General features: G+C 51.7%; 8 protein-coding genes across 8 annotated transcripts; 4 read left to right on the top strand and 4 right to left on the bottom strand.

Moving 5' to 3' along the window:
- Nucleotides 1-321: 321 nt before the first annotated feature.
- Nucleotides 322-1,896, top strand: N7468_010211 (MmgE/PrpD family protein; the record flags this gene model as incomplete). Its single annotated transcript, XM_058479506.1, has 4 exons — nt 322-669; nt 742-879; nt 927-1,705; nt 1,764-1,896. The coding sequence occupies 4 exons, from the start codon at nt 322-324 to the stop codon at nt 1,894-1,896; spliced, it is 1,398 nt and encodes a 465-aa protein (XP_058326074.1).
- Nucleotides 1,897-4,416: 2,520 nt separating this feature from the next.
- Nucleotides 4,417-7,476, top strand: N7468_010210 (uncharacterized protein; the record flags this gene model as incomplete). Its single annotated transcript, XM_058479505.1, has 1 exon — nt 4,417-7,476. The coding sequence occupies one exon, from the start codon at nt 4,417-4,419 to the stop codon at nt 7,474-7,476; it is 3,060 nt and encodes a 1,019-aa protein (XP_058326073.1).
- A 2,450-nt stretch (nt 7,477-9,926) lies between these two features.
- N7468_010209 (mitochondrial 54S ribosomal protein bL31m) lies at nt 9,927-10,465 on the top strand (the record flags this gene model as incomplete). The annotated part of the gene is made up of 2 exons (XM_058479504.1): nt 9,927-10,156; nt 10,210-10,465. 2 exons carry the CDS (start codon nt 9,927-9,929, stop codon nt 10,463-10,465), a joined length of 486 nt encoding a protein of 161 aa, XP_058326072.1.
- Nucleotides 10,466-12,009: 1,544 nt separating this feature from the next.
- Nucleotides 12,010-12,660, bottom strand: N7468_010208 (uncharacterized protein; the record flags this gene model as incomplete). The annotated part of the gene is made up of 2 exons (XM_058479503.1): nt 12,010-12,218; nt 12,297-12,660. The coding sequence occupies 2 exons, from the start codon at nt 12,658-12,660 to the stop codon at nt 12,010-12,012; spliced, it is 573 nt and encodes a 190-aa protein (XP_058326071.1).
- An 804-nt stretch (nt 12,661-13,464) lies between these two features.
- N7468_010207 (uncharacterized protein) lies at nt 13,465-14,462 on the bottom strand (the record flags this gene model as incomplete). Its single annotated transcript, XM_058479502.1, has 4 exons — nt 13,465-13,844; nt 13,899-14,092; nt 14,146-14,290; nt 14,345-14,462. The coding sequence occupies 4 exons, from the start codon at nt 14,460-14,462 to the stop codon at nt 13,465-13,467; spliced, it is 837 nt and encodes a 278-aa protein (XP_058326070.1).
- Nucleotides 14,463-15,385: 923 nt separating this feature from the next.
- On the bottom strand, nt 15,386-17,415 carry N7468_010206 (sorting nexin 1; the record flags this gene model as incomplete). Its single annotated transcript, XM_058479501.1, has 7 exons — nt 15,386-15,547; nt 15,603-16,205; nt 16,259-16,276; nt 16,321-16,638; nt 16,718-17,205; nt 17,272-17,331; nt 17,382-17,415. 7 exons carry the CDS (start codon nt 17,413-17,415, stop codon nt 15,386-15,388), a joined length of 1,683 nt encoding a protein of 560 aa, XP_058326069.1.
- Nucleotides 17,416-17,916: 501 nt separating this feature from the next.
- mde1 (methylthioribulose 1-phosphate dehydratase MDE1) lies at nt 17,917-18,769 on the bottom strand (the record flags this gene model as incomplete). Its single annotated transcript, XM_058479500.1, has 3 exons — nt 17,917-18,028; nt 18,090-18,565; nt 18,626-18,769. 3 exons carry the CDS (start codon nt 18,767-18,769, stop codon nt 17,917-17,919), a joined length of 732 nt encoding a protein of 243 aa, XP_058326068.1.
- Nucleotides 18,770-19,398: 629 nt separating this feature from the next.
- clxA (calnexin) lies at nt 19,399-21,278 on the top strand (the record flags this gene model as incomplete). The annotated part of the gene is made up of 3 exons (XM_058479499.1): nt 19,399-19,521; nt 19,590-20,003; nt 20,076-21,278. 3 exons carry the CDS (start codon nt 19,399-19,401, stop codon nt 21,276-21,278), a joined length of 1,740 nt encoding a protein of 579 aa, XP_058326067.1.
- Nucleotides 21,279-21,683: the final 405 nt, after the last annotated feature.

Below are 21,683 nucleotides of genomic sequence, written 5' to 3'. Positions count from 1 at the left end.
TGCTTCCAATGCCGACAAGACAGTCAACATTCTGAGATGTACCCCGCATCCACACACGCTGCACCCATTGGCCCGGTTATATGCTCTGGACCCAGATCTTAGAAGACCCCAAACCAAGATTGTCCCCACCCAGTAAAGTCGCCTATTTGGCCCAGCGCCGGTTTACCTCGGAGCAATCTGAACGGCGAAAGAGCAAAGAACCTTTTCTGCGATCCACCCCAAACATACACGTCGATGTAAAGCGCTACGAGCAGAAGAGGATCACGACAAGTCGAAATATCATTCGTGCGGAAACTAAACACGGTCACCAGAACACGCAGCATGGCTCAAAAGCCAGCATCATCCGCCCAGGGAAACCCAACTCGAACCCAGAATCTGGCAATCTGGGCCGCCAATCTCAAATATGCCGATATACCGCCGCATGTAGTCCAAAAAACAAAAGACTTCTTCCTGGACTGGTTAGGCTGTACAATAGCAGGCCGCAACCACCCCGCCATCTCAGCAATCGCACGATTTGCTATTACTATGGGACCTTCCAACGGCAAAAGCGAACTAGTGGATGGCGCGCTCGGATTCAAGACCAGTCCTGCATTTGCCAGCTTAGTGAACGGAGCCTCGTCGCATGTTGTCGAGCAGGATGATCTTCATAATCGCAGTATCATGCATCCCGTAAGTCCTGCAACCAAGCCCCGAATTTTCCGATACGCTCAATTTCTTACCGCATTAACTTAACCCCGCCAGGCCACGGTTGTGTATCCCGCTGCCCTTGCCGTTGCACAGGAAATAGACGCCACAGGCGAGGAATTCATTGCTGCATGCGTCGTGGGTTACGAAGTGGGTTGCCGAGTCGGCGAGTACCTAGGAAAAAGCCACTACGAAGTAAGTTGTACACATCTGCAAACTGCCACTTTGCTGACACTGTCCAGCGCTTCCACACCACTGCCACTGGCGGTGTCATCGGCGTGGCAGCCGCGACAGCCCATCTCCTGAAACTTGATGCAGAACAGACCCTCTCTGCCATTGGCACAGCGGGGACACAGGCAGCAGGGCTGTGGCAGTTCCTCGTCGACGCCACACACTCAAAACAAGTTCATACCGGCAAAGCGTGCTTCGACGGGATATTTGCTGCGTATTCTGCTCGGGACGGACTTCTCGGTGCTGCAGATATCCTTGAAGGATCGCGGGCTATGGGCGTTGCTCTAGTGCCGGGGACTACAAAGCCCGAGGCAATCGATCAGAATCTGGGCTCTGATTGGGCTGTTTTAGGATCGAGCTTTAAATGGCATGCTTCATGTAGACACACCCATCCCAGCGTTGACGCACTTCTGAGCCTTATGGAGAAGAATGGGGTCGCATTTGAAGATATTGAGTCCGTAGTTACGCGGACATACCAAGCTGCGTTGAATGTGCTCGGGCTGAGTGGCGAGGGTGAGACGGTGCACCAAAGCAAGTTCTCGATGGGGTTTGTTCTTGCGGTAGCAGCCAAGAAGGGACAGGCTATGATAACAGATTTCACAGAGGAAGATCTGAAGGATCTGACCTTGCGGGAGTTCCAGAGGCGGGTAACAATGGAATATGATGCGGAAATTGATAGCAAGTTCCCGCAGAGTTGGCAAGGGACGGTTATCGTGACTACCAAGTCTGGTCAAGTATTCCATGAGACAGCGGAGTTTGCGAAGGGGGACCCTGAGCTGCCATTAACAAAGTGAGTTATTCGTCTTAGTGACCCTCCGAGCGTGGGATTGTGGCTGATAATCATCCAGAGAGGAGATTGAGCGTAAGGTACATGCGCTGGCCACTTATGGCGGTTTCACCAATACTTCGAGGGTGAATGATCTGATTCAAAGAGGATGGAGCTTGGAAAATGAGACAAATTTGACAGGGTTCGTCTTTTAGATCTGTCATGTATCAAATAAAGGAAGTTCCTTTGGGCATAACTGCCGGGGTACGCTTATCCAAGAACCAGATACGTGGGCGCGGTAATCTAGGAAAACGTGAATGAAACACCCGTTGAGATGTTTCATAAAGAAAGCTCGTTACAGATACCATCCTCGCCAACCACGCAGGAGGGAAATTTGCAGCAACTGTCTTCGTGACCATCAAGCACCGAGGCCGTATTGTATATGTCATCATCGCCGGTCTTATTACTATTCTTACTTCCTTCTTCCCCCAGATTAGGGTCTTGCGCCCGAGGAAATGAAGAATATGTTCCAAGGACCCTAGCCCTAGTAGGAAGTGGCTAATTACCCCAACGCTCTTCGGATTATTGATGCCTGAGGCCGGAGGAAGAAAGAGGCGTTTCTTCATATTCAAGAAATGGAACCTGAAGGGGAGTTAGTGGGCGATATCGCTCTGAGCTCATCGCAAGTCGAAAGACACATCCAATCAGTGTTAACAAGATTCCATGGACCACTACGTGAACTAGTCCTGCTGGCTCGAATAGACCGGCCAGAATGATCGACAATTAGCGGTAGGCTCTTTTTAAACTATCAGGACAATGGTTAATAACCGTGGATCGGTGAAGCACCTGGTATCACAATACCAAGTCTCGGAACTTAATCTTGACGATACGAGTCGCCTTGCTTCCTATGCAGCTCGCTGGGGTATAGTCATTAGAATGTGGGCCCATACAGATAAGGTCCGTATGATACGCTCCCTACAGGAAGAATGCATGTGCGGGGTAGCGTACGTTGCCCAGGCTAAATAACAATTGGTGATAACCCCGTGCTAGGGGATAGGATCGGCGGAGCATAAACCGTTGATTCGGGCCCGGAACCCCGTCCGGACTAGCGATTCGCCCTCACGTTAGGTAAGTGGCGCGATACGGCAGCTCCGCACTCTTGTGCAAGGTCCCGGACAGCCTCAAATAGATCATGGAATGTGCTGGCTTGGGGACGGGGTAGATGGCTGAAGTTTGGCATGCGCAGCGTTTCCCAAAACTCCAAGTCACCCATATGCAAAGCCGGACAGAATAAGCCTCGAAGGAAACCGCACTGCTGATCCTTGCCCTATCGGTGCCTGATCTACGCGTGAAACCTTGATGCCAAGAACTCATTTGTCCTCTTGGTCTTTCTTAGTCTGGGAGGGGTCGAATTAGCTCTCATGTGTCCACTTGGAAATGAGGCCCCGAGGAGATCTTCCGAGGTAATGATTTGCAGGCTTACTTCGGCCTCGTGCCACCTCGAAGGATCTTCTTGAAACCCGATCGGTGCATCGCCCTCTCCAATCTTCCGCCCCTCTCCCCCACTCCGCGCTCCTGATTTGCAGATAAGACCCTGAAAGGTTCACGAGCTAGCCATGACAATGCGGAGCCTCCCTATGTGAAAAAAGGAAGAAAAAAGACGAGACCAAGGCCTAAGGTGCCCAAAGCCTGTTGCGAAGCGAAAACTCTGGCCCGGTGTGCCAGCGGCACGGTTGAGGCCTCCCGTCGGTCTAGCGGCACTCTTCTTTGCGTGTTCGCTTGCCGCGTGTGTGCGAATCGCCCCAATAAGGATGGCTTAGCTAGTAGAGACTCGTGCCGCCATGTAGGCCCCTTGGCCTTGCCGCAAAGATGACCCCGCAGAAAGGATGAGTCGGTCAGTGATCATCAAAATGGAGGGGGATTGACGGTCTCCAAACGTAATCTGGATTGTTAGATACATGTGCGCCTCTGCCCCCTGCGGGTATGATACCGCTATAGGGTTAGTATAGCTCTTGCGTCTGGGGTTGCAGAAACTTCCAATTTCCCAGGCCCGGGTCAATTTCAAGGAGTAACAGGGGACAGCAAATGGTATAGATAGTACAATACCTGAAACAGAGGGAGGACTTCAATGGTCGACGAAGACACAACCTAGAGGGAACCGAGAGATGCAATTGAACTTGCGATCTATATACGACAATACATTATCATCTAACTAACCCGTAATATCATTAGCAAAACAACGCACGCTTCGTCCCCACCAACATAAACTACTGTAAAGAGATTAATACCAGAGAAAAAAAGATGATGAAATCCCGAAATTTTGGGATCGATAATTACGACGATACCGCTCCAGATACTGCATCAAGTACATCCAGATCGGCAGTGCACAAGTGCGGGAGGCAAGTACCGCCTGCCCAATCCTGCATGATCGACAGGCTGTTTTACCATACGTGACACGCCCTCGGCTCCAATCCTTTCTCTCTTCAAACTTCATGCTTCCGTGACTTTTCCCTTTCCCTTCCGTAACCACATTTTCCTACTTCTCTCTCCCTATCCCCACCACACTAACGTCCGATCATCGCGATTTAGGACGTGGGAGAGATTTACCCCCTCTCCCTCTCCCCTCTCTCACTCTATCTTCATTCTCTCGTTTCTCTCCTTATCCAGCCCCGGTTCCAGTCCTTGGCCCCGTCCCGCCAAGCTGACTCGGACCTGGGTATCGGACTCCCTCGTCCATGCCACGCCCATCAGCTGCAGGTAGAAAGAGTCAGAACAATCGACACGAGAATGGCCTTGTCGGTCCCGGCAAGAAAGTGACCAAGCAGAAATCAAGCAGCCAACTCAACGGCTCGCCCAGCAACGGCTCCGCTACTGGCTCGGGCGCCTCGCTTCTCGATCTGTCCGCCAATCGTTCTTCGAGCGACACGCAAATTCTCGCGCCTACGACTGCAAATCAAGGCACAGACGAGTTGGGAGTGGACGGTAATGTGCGTGGAGTGGTAAACGGGCATAGCAAGGGTGTGGACATGGCGTGCGGCCAGGCAAACGGGGCCGCCGCGCACAATGGGGGTATCGCAGGGTCGTCGTCTCGCAATGGTCATGGCAATGTCAAACGCTCCGGATCCAACGCGTCGATCAACCCGCTTCAACTTGCCTCCACAATCCTCAAGTCATGCCCGATGTACGACACCATCGCCATCTTGATCTTTCTGTTACAGCTTCCCCCGATGGTCCTTACTATGGTTCAATTCCTCTTTGCGTCCTTGACATTCATGCCCCCCCAGCGGTGCGGCCGCGGGCTCGCTATCTTCGAATTTCGATATTTTTCAGGGTCCGGCTGGTACGCCATCTCTCGGAACGATGATAGCCATGGATGGCTTTTGCCTTCTTTTCTGGGGCCTCTTCATGTGGACGTGGGCCCAGAACTTTGCAATCGACCTTGCTCACGTCCAAGTCGCCTTTACCCTTGGCGGCGGAGGGTCCGGAAAAAATGGCGGGGTCAATGGTCTCTGTGTTGGGATTGTTCTGCTCCTGCATATCGTCAGCAGCAAAGGCATACAAGACTTTGTTGTCGGACATCTCGTCTTGCAAAACTCATTAGCCCGGATGTACTTACTCATTACTCAAATCTTTTACCTGCCGAATTTCGCCGCACCGAACCGCCAACGTCACCGAGTTGGCTACGGAGTCTCCTCGCCATACATATTCTAGCACAAGCGGGGACAGCAATGGCACGACGATCTATGGCTCGGAATCGGTCGCCCGCGCCGTCACGGAGTGGAAAGCGTGTGGATACCGAGGCATCGGCCGGGTCACAAGGGCAAGCCGATTCTGCTTTAGAATCTGCCGCGAGCCTTTCGTCTTCATTTATTGGGCCCGATGGACAGTTGAAGGATGGAAAAGATCGTTTCATTTCAGCCAAGAAACGCCGAAGGCAAGCTAATCAAGTTCGAAGTCGACAACCTTTCTGGGCTGCCCTCGCCAGCACAAAGGTGACGGTCATGAGAGAATATGAACATTCACGAACCTGCTCAAAAACAGCCCGCGGACTTCCGATGACAGAGACGGATCTCCAAGGTGTTTCTCTTGATGATGGATTGGTCTGGATTACGGATGTGGAAAGTTCTTCGATCAAGTTTGCTGCCGGTGATGTCACCGACGATTCAACGATCTCGAATTCATGCGACTCACAAGTGGATGGAGATATGGAACCGTTTTACGTCTGTGTAAATGGCGCTCTATGGGCTACTGCTACGATTGGTCGTGTTGAGGATTCCACGAAGGGGCCGAATATGGTACAATGGCGGGGTGAGATCTCTGGTCTTGCTCCCAATTGTGCTTATACGTGCACCTTCGTGCGGAGTGATACGGACGAGGAAATCTGTTCTATGAGCGTCAAGACGCCCGCCACTACTGACGCAGAACAAAGTGAGTCTTCTGGAGCCCGTAGTAAAGAAAAAACTAGAGGCAGAGTTAACCGGAGCAATTGTGCCGCAGCAGTTTCCGTGGTGCCGACACCACCTCAGCCGCATTATCGTCCTTCGTCTCCCACGACAACCCTTAAGAACTCTATCATCAATGCCGAATCCAAGTTGAACGAGAAACGCTCTCGGCTGAAAAAAGCAAAGAATGATCACAAGCTTCTCATTTCAAAGATTCGGAAGGAATTGGACAATTACAACAACCGCTTGCAGAGTGGCACTGACGAAAACAAACAAAAACAGCGTTCGCTCCAATTGGAGCGCAACATCAAGCAGACAGAGGAAGCGACGGTCATGCTTGAGGCACAGCTTGACAGCATGGAGACTGTTCCGGAGGAGGAGATGGAGCAGTGGACTGCACAAAAATCCGAATTTGACCGCGAATTAGAACGCCTCAACGGGGCCAAGGAGGAAGTGCAAAACGCACGACTTGCTATGGCTCAACAAGCGTCAGCTTTGGAGTCGGAATTGAGCATGGTCATCCAGAAGCGCGAACGTCTTCAGAGCCGCCGTACTCGCGTCAACGAGCAGTATGAACGCATCATTTCCGCTAATGCCCAGGGGCTCAACGAGAGAGAACGACGAGCAGCCGAGCAATTTGCACGCGAGCAGGATCAGGCCAAGCTAGAAGCCAGCTTCCACGAACAATTTGGAAGCATCACCCAGAGCGTGCAAGATTTCCAATTGCGCACTAACCAGCTCTGGCAACAGGCCTCTGCGATTGAGCAGTCTATCCAGCAACAACAGCAGCAAATGCTCATGGAAACGGGTCCCCTGACACCCGAAGGCAATTTGCCTGGCACCAATCCTCTCGCGGAAGCTAATATGCCGGCCACAACGGCTCCTGCCACCCGTTCCCACCTAGGACTGAGCTTCGCCCCTGCCAGGTCTAGCCCTCTGCAACACGATTCGTCTCCTGGCCACGCAAGTCTGTCGCACCCAACCAGCCCCGTCCAGGATGCACCGCCCCAATTCCCTGCTTCTCCGTTTGCAAATGCAACTTCTTACTTTGCGAATGAGAGTAGCCGTGACCGTTCTTTCTCTAATCGATCGGCCCGCAGCAGCCTCTACGGATCGGATTACTTTGAAGCGAAGGGCATTCCTCCCTTCCAACTCGATCTATCCGAGCTCCTCTCCGAGAAGCATCGGTCCGGATCGGAGCCAAATAGTCTGCTGTTCCAGAGTGGCCGCCCCATGCTGAGCCCTTTTCAGCGGGCAGCAAGCCGTGGCAGCGGAGCCGGTAGTGGCAGCGCAAGTGGTAGTGGTGGTAGCGGCAGTGGAAGCGGCAGCCCCAGGTCGACTCGCGAACAATGATCATGACGGCTACGTCGTAGTCTCATGCTTGTTTTCTCGTTTGCGTGTGTTCCGTGCTTCGCTGATGTTGGCACCTGTGCTTTCTCACCTCTCGGTTGTGAGTCGTCGTTCTTCTTCTGTCGACCCGTCATGTTTATTGTCGCCGTCGAGTTTGTGCAAGGCTTGAACTCGATCTTAGGTCCTGTTCATATATGGCATCTCGCGTGACTGCGAGGTTGGATAGATCCTGAAGTGGGATGAATCACTCTGTGCTAGAGAACTAAAAGCCTGTTCCATATTCCTCCGCTCTCCCCTCAGTCAATGTGCTGGAATTTTTCGTAAGACGTAATTGAACACGACAGTGCCCCAGTTGGCCTAAAGGTTCAGCAGAAGATTTGCAGCGTAGACTCAAACCTCCCCACACAACTTGAGATTTGGAAGTATCTTGCCTTCTTCCTCTCATGGACCCTCCTACTTCCTACCAGTAGCAGACGGATCTGCTTTTAGGTTCAACTTTACATTCGAAGTTGGACTGGTGAACTTGAGGCTCCTTCAAGTTACTAACCTAGAAGTGGTGGAACGAGCTACGGACAAATCGCTGCCTTCTAGATCGCGTATTTTCTGCCTTATTTTTCGGAACGTACCGCAGTAGTACTAATCGTCGGAAGTCGTGCTTGAAGGTCTTTGGTTACGAGTATGCTAGCTTATCCATCACTCTCTCATCTTCTAAACCCTAGTGATATGTTCTTGAGCCGGGCGTTGTTTTGTACAACTAGGTTCGCTCTAGTGGAAGGACATTAGATTTACATAGAAAATTCAACGGTGAATATTACGCTGAACTGGCTCTTTAGAGTAATTCGTCGTGAATGTACGTAAAGAATAATTATATATGTCGTGCTGAACGCATTTCTGAATTTCTGAACCTAGTGTTATTTCCTTGGGCCTGGTATTCTTCTAGTCTCAGGTGGGAGGGCATCGGGCTTATTGCCACCATTGTAGGACTATGGACAGAACATACCATGGTTATATTCCCGAGCATTTCTCGAGTCTGTCGACACTTCGTCTTAGAAACCAGAGCAGATTAACAACCCGCTAGAAGTGTATACTCTATCCATGATTATATATGTACATATCAGCATTGGTGACGGGTATATAGCAACACTGGAAGCCACCCAAAAGCCTTGATCCCAACCAACAGCGTGTATCCCAAATGAAAACCCATCCATAGATTCTTTTATACCTGCTCTCCCATCTTCCAAAACTTTGTATCAGCATACGTCAAACACAGCCGCCCGGCTTCACCCTCCACTTCAGCCCCTTCAAGAACCCTCACCACCTCCCCCAGCACAATCGAATGATCATAAACATCAATCTTCTGCGGAAGAAGCGCACACTCAAATACAAAGGGAAAGTGAACACCCGGCAGACCAGCCTCTCTCCGCCTTAACATAGGCAGCGGCTGCTCAGCGTCACCCTCCAACTTCCCAAACTCAAACGTCCCATGCCCACTCAACATACTAGCAAGCGTAATATTTCCCTTCGAGAAATCCCTCGCGAGGGTCGCTGTCTCCGGGCTCGGCACCAGGAGATGCACCAAGAAGCGGCCTGACGCGAGCAGCGCGTTGAGGGTTTCCGATGGCCGGCGCACATTGAATGAGATTATGGGTGTGGGGAGAGAGTGACTGTGTTAAACGAGGAGACGGTCATCCCGCGGAAGGAGGTGTCTGCGGTGCTGGAGGGGTCTGTAGCTGTTATGATGGCGACGGGGTAGGGGACGCGGCGCATGAGGAGACGGACGTGTTCTGATATCGAGGCTGGTTTTGAGGGTTCTGGCGTGTTTAGGGGTTGGGATTTATCCGCTTTGGTAGAGTAGGGATGGCGCCTGGTAGCGGAGGAAGCTAACGAGTGCTTTGTTCGGCGTCGAGGGTGCCACGGTTGGTTGTAAGGTGGCTGTTTTAAGAGGGATTGGAGGGCGAGAGTTGAATGCGATAATTTATGCTCTACAGGCAATGAATAGAGAGAGTCTGTAAAGTTTGTATCTTAGTTTCCAGCGCGGTTCATGTTCAAAGCCTAAGATATTCACCTCCGAGGGCTCTCCGGGCCGCAGCTCGCGGGACTAATTTCATGATGCCGGGCAAGATGGATGGTCACCTGGCGATGAGCACAGGATGCCACAGACAGAATGAATAAGTCCAGCAGCAAGCAGACGGCCTTGATTCAAATCGTGATCTGAACTGTGAGATTCGACGCGAAGCAGCGGAATAGTTGACCTCGTCCGCAAAAAAACCCCGATATGCTTACATAACCAGACAATTTTCTCCCCCGAAGTTACGAGTTGAATAGCATCAACCTCCATTACCCCCGCCTCGCGTCCCTTAATTTGTACGGGACCCCACAAACCACGGCACTCAGGGCTCCAATTCAGCCCTTCCTTTTCAACCCCTCGACAGCGTTCGGTACACGCCACCACCATGTCAATGCACACGAGCCTCCGCCGAACAGCGGCCTCCGTCCCGAGCAGCACGAGCAGCATCCTGCCCTTAAGCCAACTTAGCAGCCAAAGCAAAGCCACAACATTCATCTGCTCGCAATGCCGCCATGCGACGCTTCTCCGGCGCCCAAAGCGGCCCTACACCTTCTCGCAGCTGATCACACTCTCTGACGGCAGCGCCTTCGTGCACCGCACCACCTCCCCTCCCCCGTGTATCGCTCCACCCGCGACACCCGCAACACGCTCTTGTGGAACCCGTCCAGTAGCAAGCTGATGAACGTCGAAGACGACGAGGCGGGCCGTCTTGCTGCGTTCCGTGCGCGCTTCGGCCGCGGGTTCGATGCGAATGCCCCTGCCGAGGCTGATGCGGCCAAGAGTCCCGAGGAGAAGAAGGCCGCCGAGGAGGCGAGGAAGGCCCAGGAGGCGGCGGATCAAGAAGAGGAGGATAACCTGCTCGATTTGATTAGTTCCTTTGGACAGCAGGAAGCGCCGCCGCCCGAGAAGAAGAAGCGGTTCTAAAGGCGGAAAGCTCCTAGCCTGATGGAGCTGTGTCTTTGACCGGAATGTAAGATCCTTATCATAAGGCATTTGGGAGTTGGGTTTTTTTTTTTCCTTTCCGCGCCACCTTTCTGTACAATATGCATATATACCAAGAAAAGTTCTGGTAATTCTTGGCCTCTTTTCGTTCTAGTGCTCGTCCCCTCTGCTTTCATACACTGAGTACACAGTATCATCAGTTACACAGCATAACGCCCGCTCCGCTCACTGAGCCTGACCTGATTTGATCACCGAGTACTCAGGCTTGTTTCTTCAAGTCAAGGATAGGAGGTTTAGATGCCGCTAACCTCGTTATATGATAATCGGTCATATATAGTACGTGCGTTTCAGAGAGTGACCGTAAAGACGAGACACCTCGTAGTGTTCTATTACCTGGAGAATTTAGTTGGGGTCGAAATGCACATCGCTGCTTGAAATTAAAAGACGAAAGCCTCAACCGAGAACAGTTGAAATACAAGGTCATCAACTTTTGAACATTCCTAGAAGGCAACAGGTGTTGTTCGTGCCTTTTTAATTATCCCACAATTCGACTGTGAGAGATTGACCAGTATTTTCAGAAGCCGCTTGCTTCCACAGGCCCAGAACTCCTTCCTCAGGTTGGAAGAGACCGTCAGACCGAGATGCGCGTGTCTCGCTTTCGGTCGAATATCTGAACCGATGATGAACTCTTCCCGACTCTGTGTCCATGCGCAGATCCCCCAATTTGGACATACACAATGCTGCTCGGCCCACAGCCGTATATAACTCATTGAAGAGACCTGGCACACTGAGTTCTCGGAAGGGCTCACCGCTGCGATCTTCGAGTGCTGTTCTCACGTATTCCGGCCATTCATCATGCGGATCTGGTTCCTCGGACTCATTAGTTCCTGTCTTGACCTGGATTTTCGCCCAGCTTCGCCCCTCCACGATGTACTGCCAGTCGCGTTCTCTGAAGCATATTGAGCCAATCCGAGCTTGGTGTCTACTTTAGTCAATGGATCTTCGAGGAGTGACACGATGCGGGCAGTTAGTTCTCTGGGCAGTGGCCACGCCATTTTCTGTGCGATACTAGGATCAGAAAATAAACCTGGGAAATTTGAGATGATATGGGGTCGGGAAAGGGTTAGGGTCTACACTATCAGAAGTTGTTCATTACCCGACCAATGACACACAATTCAATGGAGTTCTCATATGTTTGATGTCTTGATCCTCTCGGTTCCTGATGAATCTCATCACTTTATCCAATCCCAACTCTTTGAATTGAAAAGCCAGTTTCTGGAGCTGCCATGGAACATATGCGGAAGTATGGTGGTATACAAGATAACTATGGGATAAGCACAGCTGAGGGCCACGAGGCCGCCGAATAGTTGATCCCCTGGCCCAAAGATTCCATACGGTGTTCAACTTGGGGTTGCATGATGTAGTTCAATCCATGGATACACTAAATGGATACATCTAGGGCGAACAGGAGAGACGCCTCGTACGCAATGGACGAATCGCAACTTGAGAAGTCTTCAAAAATCAGCCTAAAAGAACCTGCGCCTCTTCGGGCTATCATATTCAACATATTCCCGGTGCCAATCCGTCATGCAGGGCTCCTCTTCGCCGTTGCGATCACAGCATCCATAGATGAAGCCCTCGGGATACTCTTTGCGGGTTTCTTCACAATCAATTGTCCCATGACAATTCTCGTCATGGTCCGCAAAAAAGTCGTCGTAATCAGGGACGGACTCCTCTGACAATTTGCAGGTCAGTCACATCCAGTGATAGCGCCATAGTACCATCATTGATCGAACTGCTATTCTGTGCATACCTGGGTGAAACCGGCAACTCTGCTGGGTATTTTCAGACACATCGAATTCCTCGTTGCAGTTTTGGCAGAGCGCATAACGAGTTCTTAGTCTCTTAGGACGGGCAGTTTCAGAGGGAGGCCTGTCGGTCTTCGAAACTTCACCCTTGTTCTCTTCATCTTCCCCGGATGTAGTGCTCAGGGGCGAAGATGGACTGCCTGGCCGAGGAACGTCATCTTCGGGAACGAAAAGCCCATTCTTGATAAATTCTCTGGCTGGGACATTCGTCTGAATAAGTGCCGTGACCAGGCGATCCAAAACTTCTCTTGATACTTTGCTGACTGCTTTGTTGAGCTTGGCCAGCTCATTAACGACGGGATCCGTCATTGTGGATTCTAGTCCGGGATGTTGCATGTAATAGCAAGTGCCCAAGTTTCACAAGACGCGAGGTAACTAGCTCTTTTGACTTGATGGTGGAAGGATACAGCTCGAGTCCTGTTGCCTTTTTGATCTCGCTTATCTTTGTTTTCGTTCCGACGCGACGCGCTTCGTGCTGGTAGGATACGTCATTCGGTGGATCTACGTTAAAAAGTCACGCGGAAGGCTAGATATGTATTCTAGAACTCGCTAGAACCGTGTTAATCCTTTATAACAATTTACAAATTGGAAGATTAGCTATGGTGCTTGTTTTCCAATCCTAAAGATGGTTCTACGAAAACGAGAATAGAGATTGTTCGCCATCAACTTCAATAATCCAAGCTTAACCGACCTGATGAAACACCCTCTTCATTGCTCGTGAGAATCCCGAGTTTAAGCATAGTATACACTTGGGACCTTTTTCGAGGGAGGAGCAGCGCTCGGTTTTTAAGAAATTATGGTTATCGGGTTGAATATTAAAGGTCATGTCCATCTGAACCATTGGAGTCCGGAGGAGCGGGCTTCAAGTGGAATGAAATGCGTTCTATTAATCTTCCGCTTAGTAGATCTCAGGGGCAAGGGTTACTTAAATACAGAGACTCTCGATTTCAAATCATAGAACGTTTTTAAGACATTAGGCATTAGATCAGCAGCCCCTTTAACAAGCCAACTCAAAACTCCACAGTAAAGCGATCATCAAGAATACAAAGATACAATGGTATAGGAAGTCAAAACGCCGGGTATAATGCTCGTTAGGTCACAAGACCAGTGCTCTCAGCTCAACTCATGAACAACCGCAGGCCGTCCCTCACTGCCAGTCTGTGACGACCCGATCTCATGCACAGCGTTCGCCTCGGAAGACATCTCTGAGGGCGGCACCGTACCCTCGGCCGTAGCCATCTCAGAATGAGTACCTGGGGGCGCTTCGACGGGCGACCAGGTTGGACCGCCGTCGGCGTGAGGTCCTCCCTTGCCGAAGAAGGCCATGATTTTCTTGCGGAAGAAGAAGAGGAGACCGACAAGGGCGACAGCTGCGACACACCCGACGACTATACCGGCAATGGCGCCGCCTGAGATGCCGGAGCTGCTGGACGAGGTGCCAGTGGCGGTTGGCATGGAGATTGAGGCGGTTTTGCTGTGGGGGAGTTTGGCAGCTAGGAGAGAATGTTAGGATCGAGGCCATGGGGTTGTAGAGTCGGGTGATTTACTGGTCATAGACTGCTTTGTTGCTGTGGCGGTCTTTTCCGTGCCTGCGGTCTCGGAAACATATCTGGCCGGCAGCGATCTATAGATGCTGTCGGCGGCCCAGTTGGCTAAGCAGTTGTATAGCGTGACGCCCTCGTCATCAGGGGCGCCTTCAGTTGGATAGATCTTGTAAGAGCCACATGTGTATGCAGGGTCGCTAGTTCATGTGAATACCTCGAAGCGACAGGGCGTCAATGCGTAGGAACATACCAAGCACCAGCCATGTCTGAAGCCATCAACAATAAGGTGTCAGAGCAGCCCGTAGGCATAGGCGCCGACGACGAGGGATCGTAGCATTGCGCATAGGTGCTGCTAGTATAGTAGGTAAGGGTCCCACCACAAAAAATTGGTTGCGCTGTGAAAAATTAGGGCCGAATCATGCGTTTCGGGGTGCTGTTTTTGTACGCACGTGTGGTCTGCAGATACCAACCCTCGAAGTCGGGGCCAGTGCTGTAATCAGCAGGGATAAAAGTCGTAGTAGGCGCTGCTGTAGTAGTGGCAGCAGCACTGGCAGGGGCAGAACTCATATTGAGCAGAGAGTCACAGACGAGGAAGACTGTTCTCTAAAATGCCCTGGAGCCTACCTGAGGTGAAGAAAATTGGCCAAAACGAGTCAGCACCACACTGGGGTGCTAACAAAAGTTAAATAGCCAGGGATAAGAAAAGGACTGTCTCCACTGTCGAGTCGTATGTTTCCAAAAAAGCGAAAGGTTACTATTCAATCTGGCTTAGCTTTGGGGCGGAAAAGACAGAAAACCCACATAAAACCCACCCAAGCCAACCCGGGGTTGAGGCTGTTATCTTTGGGAAAGACGCTAAGAGCAGGATTCTCGCTGAATCGTCCGTAGTGTCTGTCTGACAGGGGTAATGTTATGAATCTCCGTCACAGTAACTGTCAAATTGACGTGTTGTCTTAGTCTCAACCCCCTCTCTTTTCTTCTTCCAAATGTGATTTACCTTGCAACAGTCGAGGCGATCTTCGGAGTTAAGCCGACCTATTAATTTAGATCAACATGCTCTGCCAGATCGGGGTTGGCGCGGTACCAAAATAGATCCACTGCCAATAAGCTCCATAAGCAAGCTCCGCGTTGACCTCGTGAGATAATCCCTGGGAGCTGCTTCTTGCTTAGATCTGCTCTACAAATGGCCCAGGTATAATGACATGCAACCATTTGTTTTCATTCGTACCGAGTTCATGTGCAGTCCAAGAAGACTCTGTCTTCAGATCAATAAGTCCCAATTATGGTATCGGTTACAATACGCCATGAGTTATGGACAGACATAAGAATAAAAAAAAGAAAGAAAGGAAAAGTCGCAGAGAACAAAATAGAAGGACACTGAGGTGGCTAATAGTACTCATTGAGTGAGACCGTTGCATAGTGACCGGTAAGATACGTGCCAGGAACAGGTTCGGCCATTTTTGACTATTGGCCATAGATAAGCATCGACCTCAATCGTCTTCAGCCACCGAGGCTGTTTCCGCATGGGATGGTGTAGACTCTGATGCTGTGGGCTCGCTCGGCTCGCCAGCCACTGGGGGTGGTATGTAGTAAGGCACTCCGTCCTCTCCCGCATCGAGGTGCAGAAGGAAGGTCTCCCAGAGTTCGATCAACTGTTAAATTTGGGTTAGAAATGCACCGACTCCTGGAGCATGAGCAAAAACTTACCTCTTTCTGAGCCTCCACTGCACTCTCAAGAAAAGTCTCCACCCCGGACTTGAAGTCCTCCACCTTCTCCCTCTCAAATCTTTGCAGCTCATTCCGCATCAAGCGGCCCATGTCCTCAAAAAGTAACCGGGCCTGATGCACCTTACGCTCTGCATCCGCGACATCAGCATTAACCTGGTTGAGACGGTCCTGCTGTGTTTTGCCTTGTCGAAGAAGCTTCTCCTGGTTATGCTTGCGTTTCGAGAGATCCGACTCGGCGTTATGCCAGCTGTGGAAGGCTTTCTGGCGCTGGGAAAATGCGGTCTTGACACTGCCGATCAACCGAATATACTCGTCAATAGTGATGCCCAAGGTCAAGATATCCTGCTGGGCCTGGCGTTCATAGAGCTCTTTAATACGTAATTGAACATCTGACAGGCCATCCAAGGGAGATGAGAGAGCGGGTGAGAGTTCGACAGCAGCAAGAGCATGGAGTGAGTTTGAGAATTCACCCGCGGATTCAGAAAGGCCCTTCCGTTGTGCAACGACGGTATCCATGGACTTCAGTAGGGCCTTCAGTTGATTTTCTAGCGCATCAAGGTAGATCTTTCGGTCGTGGAACCACTGGCAGATGTAAGAAATTTGACAGAAACAATTGTGTGGAATCAATGACTTACGTCGTCGTGCTCCACAAACTTATTCCCCCCACCAACATTAATGCCAAGCGAGCTCAGCATACCTTGCTTTGGCCTAGATCAGGCTCCCGGTTTTCCTTATTCTTTACATCAACATTGAACGCCTCGCTCTCAAGGAATATTTTGAGATCGCCATCATGCTGGAGGATTGGATGACCGGCGATCTTGTTAAGCATGCGCTCCAACGCTGCCCTTCGTGACTCGACAAAGTTAGTGTCGAATCGACCCACTGCCTGCTTCTCCGGCGGTGGAGCAACCACCACTCCAGGGTTGTTGTTGTGCAAGGAATTGTAGAGCCAAAGGAAATCGCGGTAGCGGCGTGTGACGGTGAATTCGGGCTGGCGGTAAGCTTTCGATGAAGTCTGAGTAGCCCAAGCATGCGATTAGTATCTCGCTCTTGCTTGCAAGAGTTACCCTTCACATTGAAAAGAATATGCATACCTTTGTTCGGACCTGGTACACAATATGGCTGCTTGTAATGTCTCCCACTTTATGTGGGTCTCCGACATGAATCTCAAAGGTAGGTTTCGCAGCCTGCTCCACGCTCATACTTGGCTGCGTCTGCCGCTGTGGGCCATCTGCATCCGCCGCAGGCTGGACAGGCGGGGGTCCCCTGAAACTGCCACCATCCTCTTCAAGATTGACCGAGCCGGCCAATCCTGTCGCACCAGGGATTTGAGCGAAAGTCGAAGCAGGCTGGGGGCCACGAGCGGCTAGTGATTCTTTCTGGGGAGGTGCTGGAGCCTCGTCAGTTGGGGTCGCGATCGTCTCAGCAGGAGCTTCTCCAAGAGGGCCAAGAGGATCAACGGTGTCATCGACAGCCTCGAGCCGGGTCGCTTGCGCACTGATCTTTCGGTTTGCGCGAGCACCTCGTCGACTCGGTGTGCGAACCTCGGCCCTGTTCTCGGAGAGTGCGGGCTCGGCGGAAGCTGCAAGGATGAACGCATGTTAGCGGGGGTCGATTGGAAACGATGTAAATGTCCGACAGAACGTACTAAGTTCGTTAGTCTCGGGCTGAGTTACTCCATGGCTGGAACCGGACCGCGAGGGTTCATCTATTCTTCAGATTAGATCGCATCTTCAGAGCTGCGGGAGGTCTGCCTACCGCCCCACGGGGAGTCACCGCCGTCAAGGTCCATTGTTGACGGATGACGATAGAAAGTATTGGCGGAATCGGGTATCGGAGTGGAGAACAGAGGCTGAGAGAGCGAAGAGGTTGTGAGGGAGCTCCGGGGTGCGGAGGAGGGGACTGGTGAAGCTGGCACTTGGAGGTGGAGTGCACAGCCGTAACTTTAGTTGAGATGATCCGCGCGGTCTTAGTCACTCACGGGATCCAAACCCCCCAAGGTGCGACTGATCTGAACACTTAACTTTGCCCATTCTATGCCATTGGCGTCAAGTATTCGCTTCTCATGGTTCTACAGCCTCTGACAAAGGAAAGCTACGTGCTTTGATCAGGCAAAGTCCGACGTTAAGCCATATTTCTATACCACAGGCTTTCCTAATACTATCACAACACCGGACTATCATAATACGTCACATCATTTCGATTTAAACCCCGAAAGGCCAGCCAATCTTTACAAATGGCTGGTAATAACTAATTTTTCGAGCGGTACCGCGCTCTAATCAAGCACTGCAACCTATTTGATCCAAGGGAGGCCAAGCTTGTGCATCTCGACAGCTAGCTTGAACAGGTAGTCCAGGCTCTCACATTGAGTCTTTGCCTTGGCCACGGTGTCACCCCAGACATAGCTGTGGAAACAGTTAGGTTAAGACTCATACTCAAAGATATTTGGGTTGAGATTGCGCTTACATTCCGTGCCTCCGAACAAGCACCGCATAGGTGTCGGGATACTTGTTCATCGCAGCCTCCAGACCACTGGTCAGATCCTCCTCGAAGGGAGTATTTTCGATGATTGGAACACTCAGGGTGTCGTGGTATCCGTGGTAGCCTTTACCGCGGCCCTTGGGAATACCCTTGATCTGCTCGATGTTGTTGATCTCGAAACATCCGTCCGGGCCCTTCTCGCGTTCTACCAGCAGAGTGATGAGGACTGCCCATTGAGAGTGTGTATGGATACAGCAAGCAGCCCCGTGCTCAAATGCCGTCAGGAACAGCGGCGTGCAGTCGGATGGCTTCAGAGCAAGGGGCCTGCGAATATAGTTGCGCTCGGTGGCAGGGTACTTGGTGGTTGGCCATTGGATAACGAAGATATTCTCAGGTTTGATCAATTCCTTCTGGACGCCAGAAGGAGCAAGAAAAATGTGATCGCCCTGGCGGATAGATGTCTGGACAAGCTGTTTAGCTGGCCGATGGCGCAATTCCGCGCAAAAACCTTAAGAACTTACCCCTCCGCCCGTACCAGTCACCCAACCCCAGTTGTAAAAGTTGCGGCACAGCGCTGGAATGAGGTTTGCGGGGTGTTCAGGGTCGTCAGACTGCACTAGATGGTCGTTATTGACCGCGACGGTCTTCTCCGCATCAGCACACATGGTGGCCTGGCCAGTCAGCAATCGGGCATTCAAATGGAGATTGTATGCTGGGCGGGGGAGGCAGAGGGAAGCGCCAAGGGGGAGAGACAAGGGGGGGCATCCGAAACCCCTCGAGGTCTTTGCGACCAGTCTGGCGCAATTGGCTTACCTTGAGACAGATAACAATGGGCTGGGTCAGGTGGAATGACTAGGAAAAAGCGTGTAACGAGTGACACCATTGAAATCAGACGGACCGAGTGGGGTTGGCTCTGCAGCTCCGCGCATTATTACACAAGCGCGCAGTGTTTGACGAGACGGGAAGGGAGATCATGTTCATTTTGCTTGACAACGAATATTTACAGGTATCGCAGTGGGGTTGGAGACTCTATTTTTAAAGTTCAATAGAGGGCAGCTTCTTTCTTCACATCAGAATAGGAATAATGGAGCCATAAGGCCGGCGCCGCGGAATAGAAAGCAATCGAAAAGTGTACCTGGGCGCCGCCCTAGTCCCGATTGGGAGCTTTCATGGAAGAGGCCACCTGGACCTTCTCCATCTTCCCGCTCTATATAACCTCCGCTTTCTCCTCACAGGTGTCCACTTCCCATCCCTCACCTACCTCGGCCTTGCTGTTTCTTGTTGTCCTTTCAAGATGCGTTTCGATGCCGCATTCACGGCTCTAGTCTCCTCGGCTTACTTTATGGGCTACGCCCATGCCGAGGAGGTTGAAGCTGCCGCCGATCGAACTGCTGCCATTGAGAAGCCCACTTTCACTGTATGATAATCCCAACACTTGCTACTTATGCTCAATTGGACAAAGGACCATCTAACAGCCACGTCTAGCCCACCGCTCTCAAGGCTCCCTTCTTGGAACAGTTCACTGAGGACTGGGAGTCCCGGTGGCAGCGATCGCATGCCAAGAAGGACGACCCCAAGTCTGAGGAGGACTGGGCCTACGTGGGCGAATGGTCCGTGGAGGAACCCACTGTCTTCCCGGGAATCGACGGTGACAAGGGCTTGGTCGTCAAGAACGCTGCTGCCCACCACGCTATCTCCGCCAAGTTCCCCAAGAAGATTGATAACAAGGGCAAAACCCTGGTGGTTCAGTATGAGGTTAAGCCCCAGAACTCCCTCGTCTGTGGTGGTGCCTACCTGAAGCTCCTCCAGGAGAACAAGAAGCTGCACCAAGATGAGTTCTCCAACGCCACTCCTTACGTGGTCATGTTCGGTCCCGACAAGTGCGGTGCTACCAACAAGGTATGGTTTCCTTTTGATACTTCGATAATTTCATCGCGTTCAATGCTGACAAAATATCTTTTCTCAAACCAGGTCCACTTTATCTTCCGCCACAAGAACCCCAAGACCGGGGAGTACGAGGAGAAGCACCTCAAGACTCCTCCTGTCGCGCGTACCTCCAAGGTCACCTCCCTCTACACTCTCATCGTCAAGCCTGACCAGACCTTCGAGATCCTCGTCAACGGCGAGTCTGTCAAGGAGGGCAGCCTCCTGGAGGACTTCAACCCTCCCGTCAACCCCGAAAAGGAGATTGATGACCCCAAGGACAAGAAGCCCGCTGACTGGGTTGACGAGCCCAAGATCCCTGACCCCGAGGCCACCAAGCCCGAGGACTGGGATGAGGAAGCTCCCTTCGAAATTGAGGACGAGGAGGCTGAGCAGCCCGATGACTGGCTGGTTGATGAGCCCACCAGCATCCCTGACCCCGAGGCTGAGAAGCCCGAGGACTGGGATGATGAGGAGGATGGCGACTGGATCGCCCCTACTGTCCCTAACCCCAAGTGCGCTGAAGTCTCTGGATGTGGCAAGTGGACTCGTCCCATGAAGAAGAACCCCGAGTACAAGGGCAAGTGGTCTGCTCCTCTGATCGACAACCCTGCCTACAAGGGCGTTTGGGCTCCTCGCAAGATTCCCAACCCCCAGTATTTCGAGGACAAGACTCCCTCTAACCTCGAGCCTATGGGTGCTGTAAGTTTGGACCAAGCTCAAGCCCCGACCGCAATCAAGCATGCTAACATCCCCTCGCAGATTGGTTTCGAAATCTGGACTATGCAGAACGATATCCTGTTCGACAACATCTACATCGGCCACTCCGTCGAGGACGCTGAGAAGCTCCGCAAGGAGACCTTTGATGTTAAGTACCCAATTGAGCAGGCTCAGGAGGAGGCAGCTAAACCTGCTCCTAAGACTCCTGACGCTGGCACCACTGTCACCTTCCAGGAGGACCCCGTGACTTTCGTCCGCCAGAAGGTTGACTACTTCATCAACCTCGCCAAGGAGGACCCCGTTCACGCTGTCAAGACTGTGCCCGAGGTTGCTGGTGGCCTGGTCGCCATTCTTCTCACCTCCATCCTGGTCATTGTCGGTGCCATTGGTGCCAGCAGCCCTGCTCCTGCTCCTAAGGGCAAGCAGCCTGCCAGCGGTGGCAAGGAGAAGGATAGCGCAGCAAGCAGCTCCTCCGCCGACACCGGCAAGGGCGGCGCTACCAAGCGCAACACTCGTTCCTCGGCCGAGTAAAAATGAGGCTCCACCCGACAAACCCTAAACCACAATGAGATCGCATAGCCTCCCGCGTTGATTCCTTATTCCCTGCCTTTTTATGTTTATCATGTGACCTGTGTAGTAGTATGCTAGCTAGTCTTGAGATTCCCTGAATGGAGGTCCGATATACCTTTTGTATGACCTCAAATGTATTGTGACCATGGGTTTTGAATGTGACGGGATGATTTGGAATTCTAGATTGGAGTTCCACCCCACTCACAAGAAACCGTTTCTCTCTACAAACTTGTATAAGGAAGGTACTCCCTCCACGGGTGCTCATTCGAGTAACAAGACTGGGACAATAAGCGACCTACCGGATTTCCCTGCCTAATAGTCACCTTTTAACGCGAATCTCACAGATCCACATCGGGTAATGCGGGC

The sequence above is a fragment of the Penicillium chermesinum genome (genome assembly GCF_028974085.1).
Source record: "Penicillium chermesinum strain IBT 19713 chromosome Unknown utg000008l:1.0-1752722.0:1.0-1753981.0, whole genome shotgun sequence".
Taxonomy (NCBI): Eukaryota; Fungi; Ascomycota; class Eurotiomycetes; order Eurotiales; family Aspergillaceae; genus Penicillium; species Penicillium chermesinum.
Note: the sequence above shows the minus strand (reverse complement) of the source record. Positions and strands in the feature narration are given on the sequence as shown.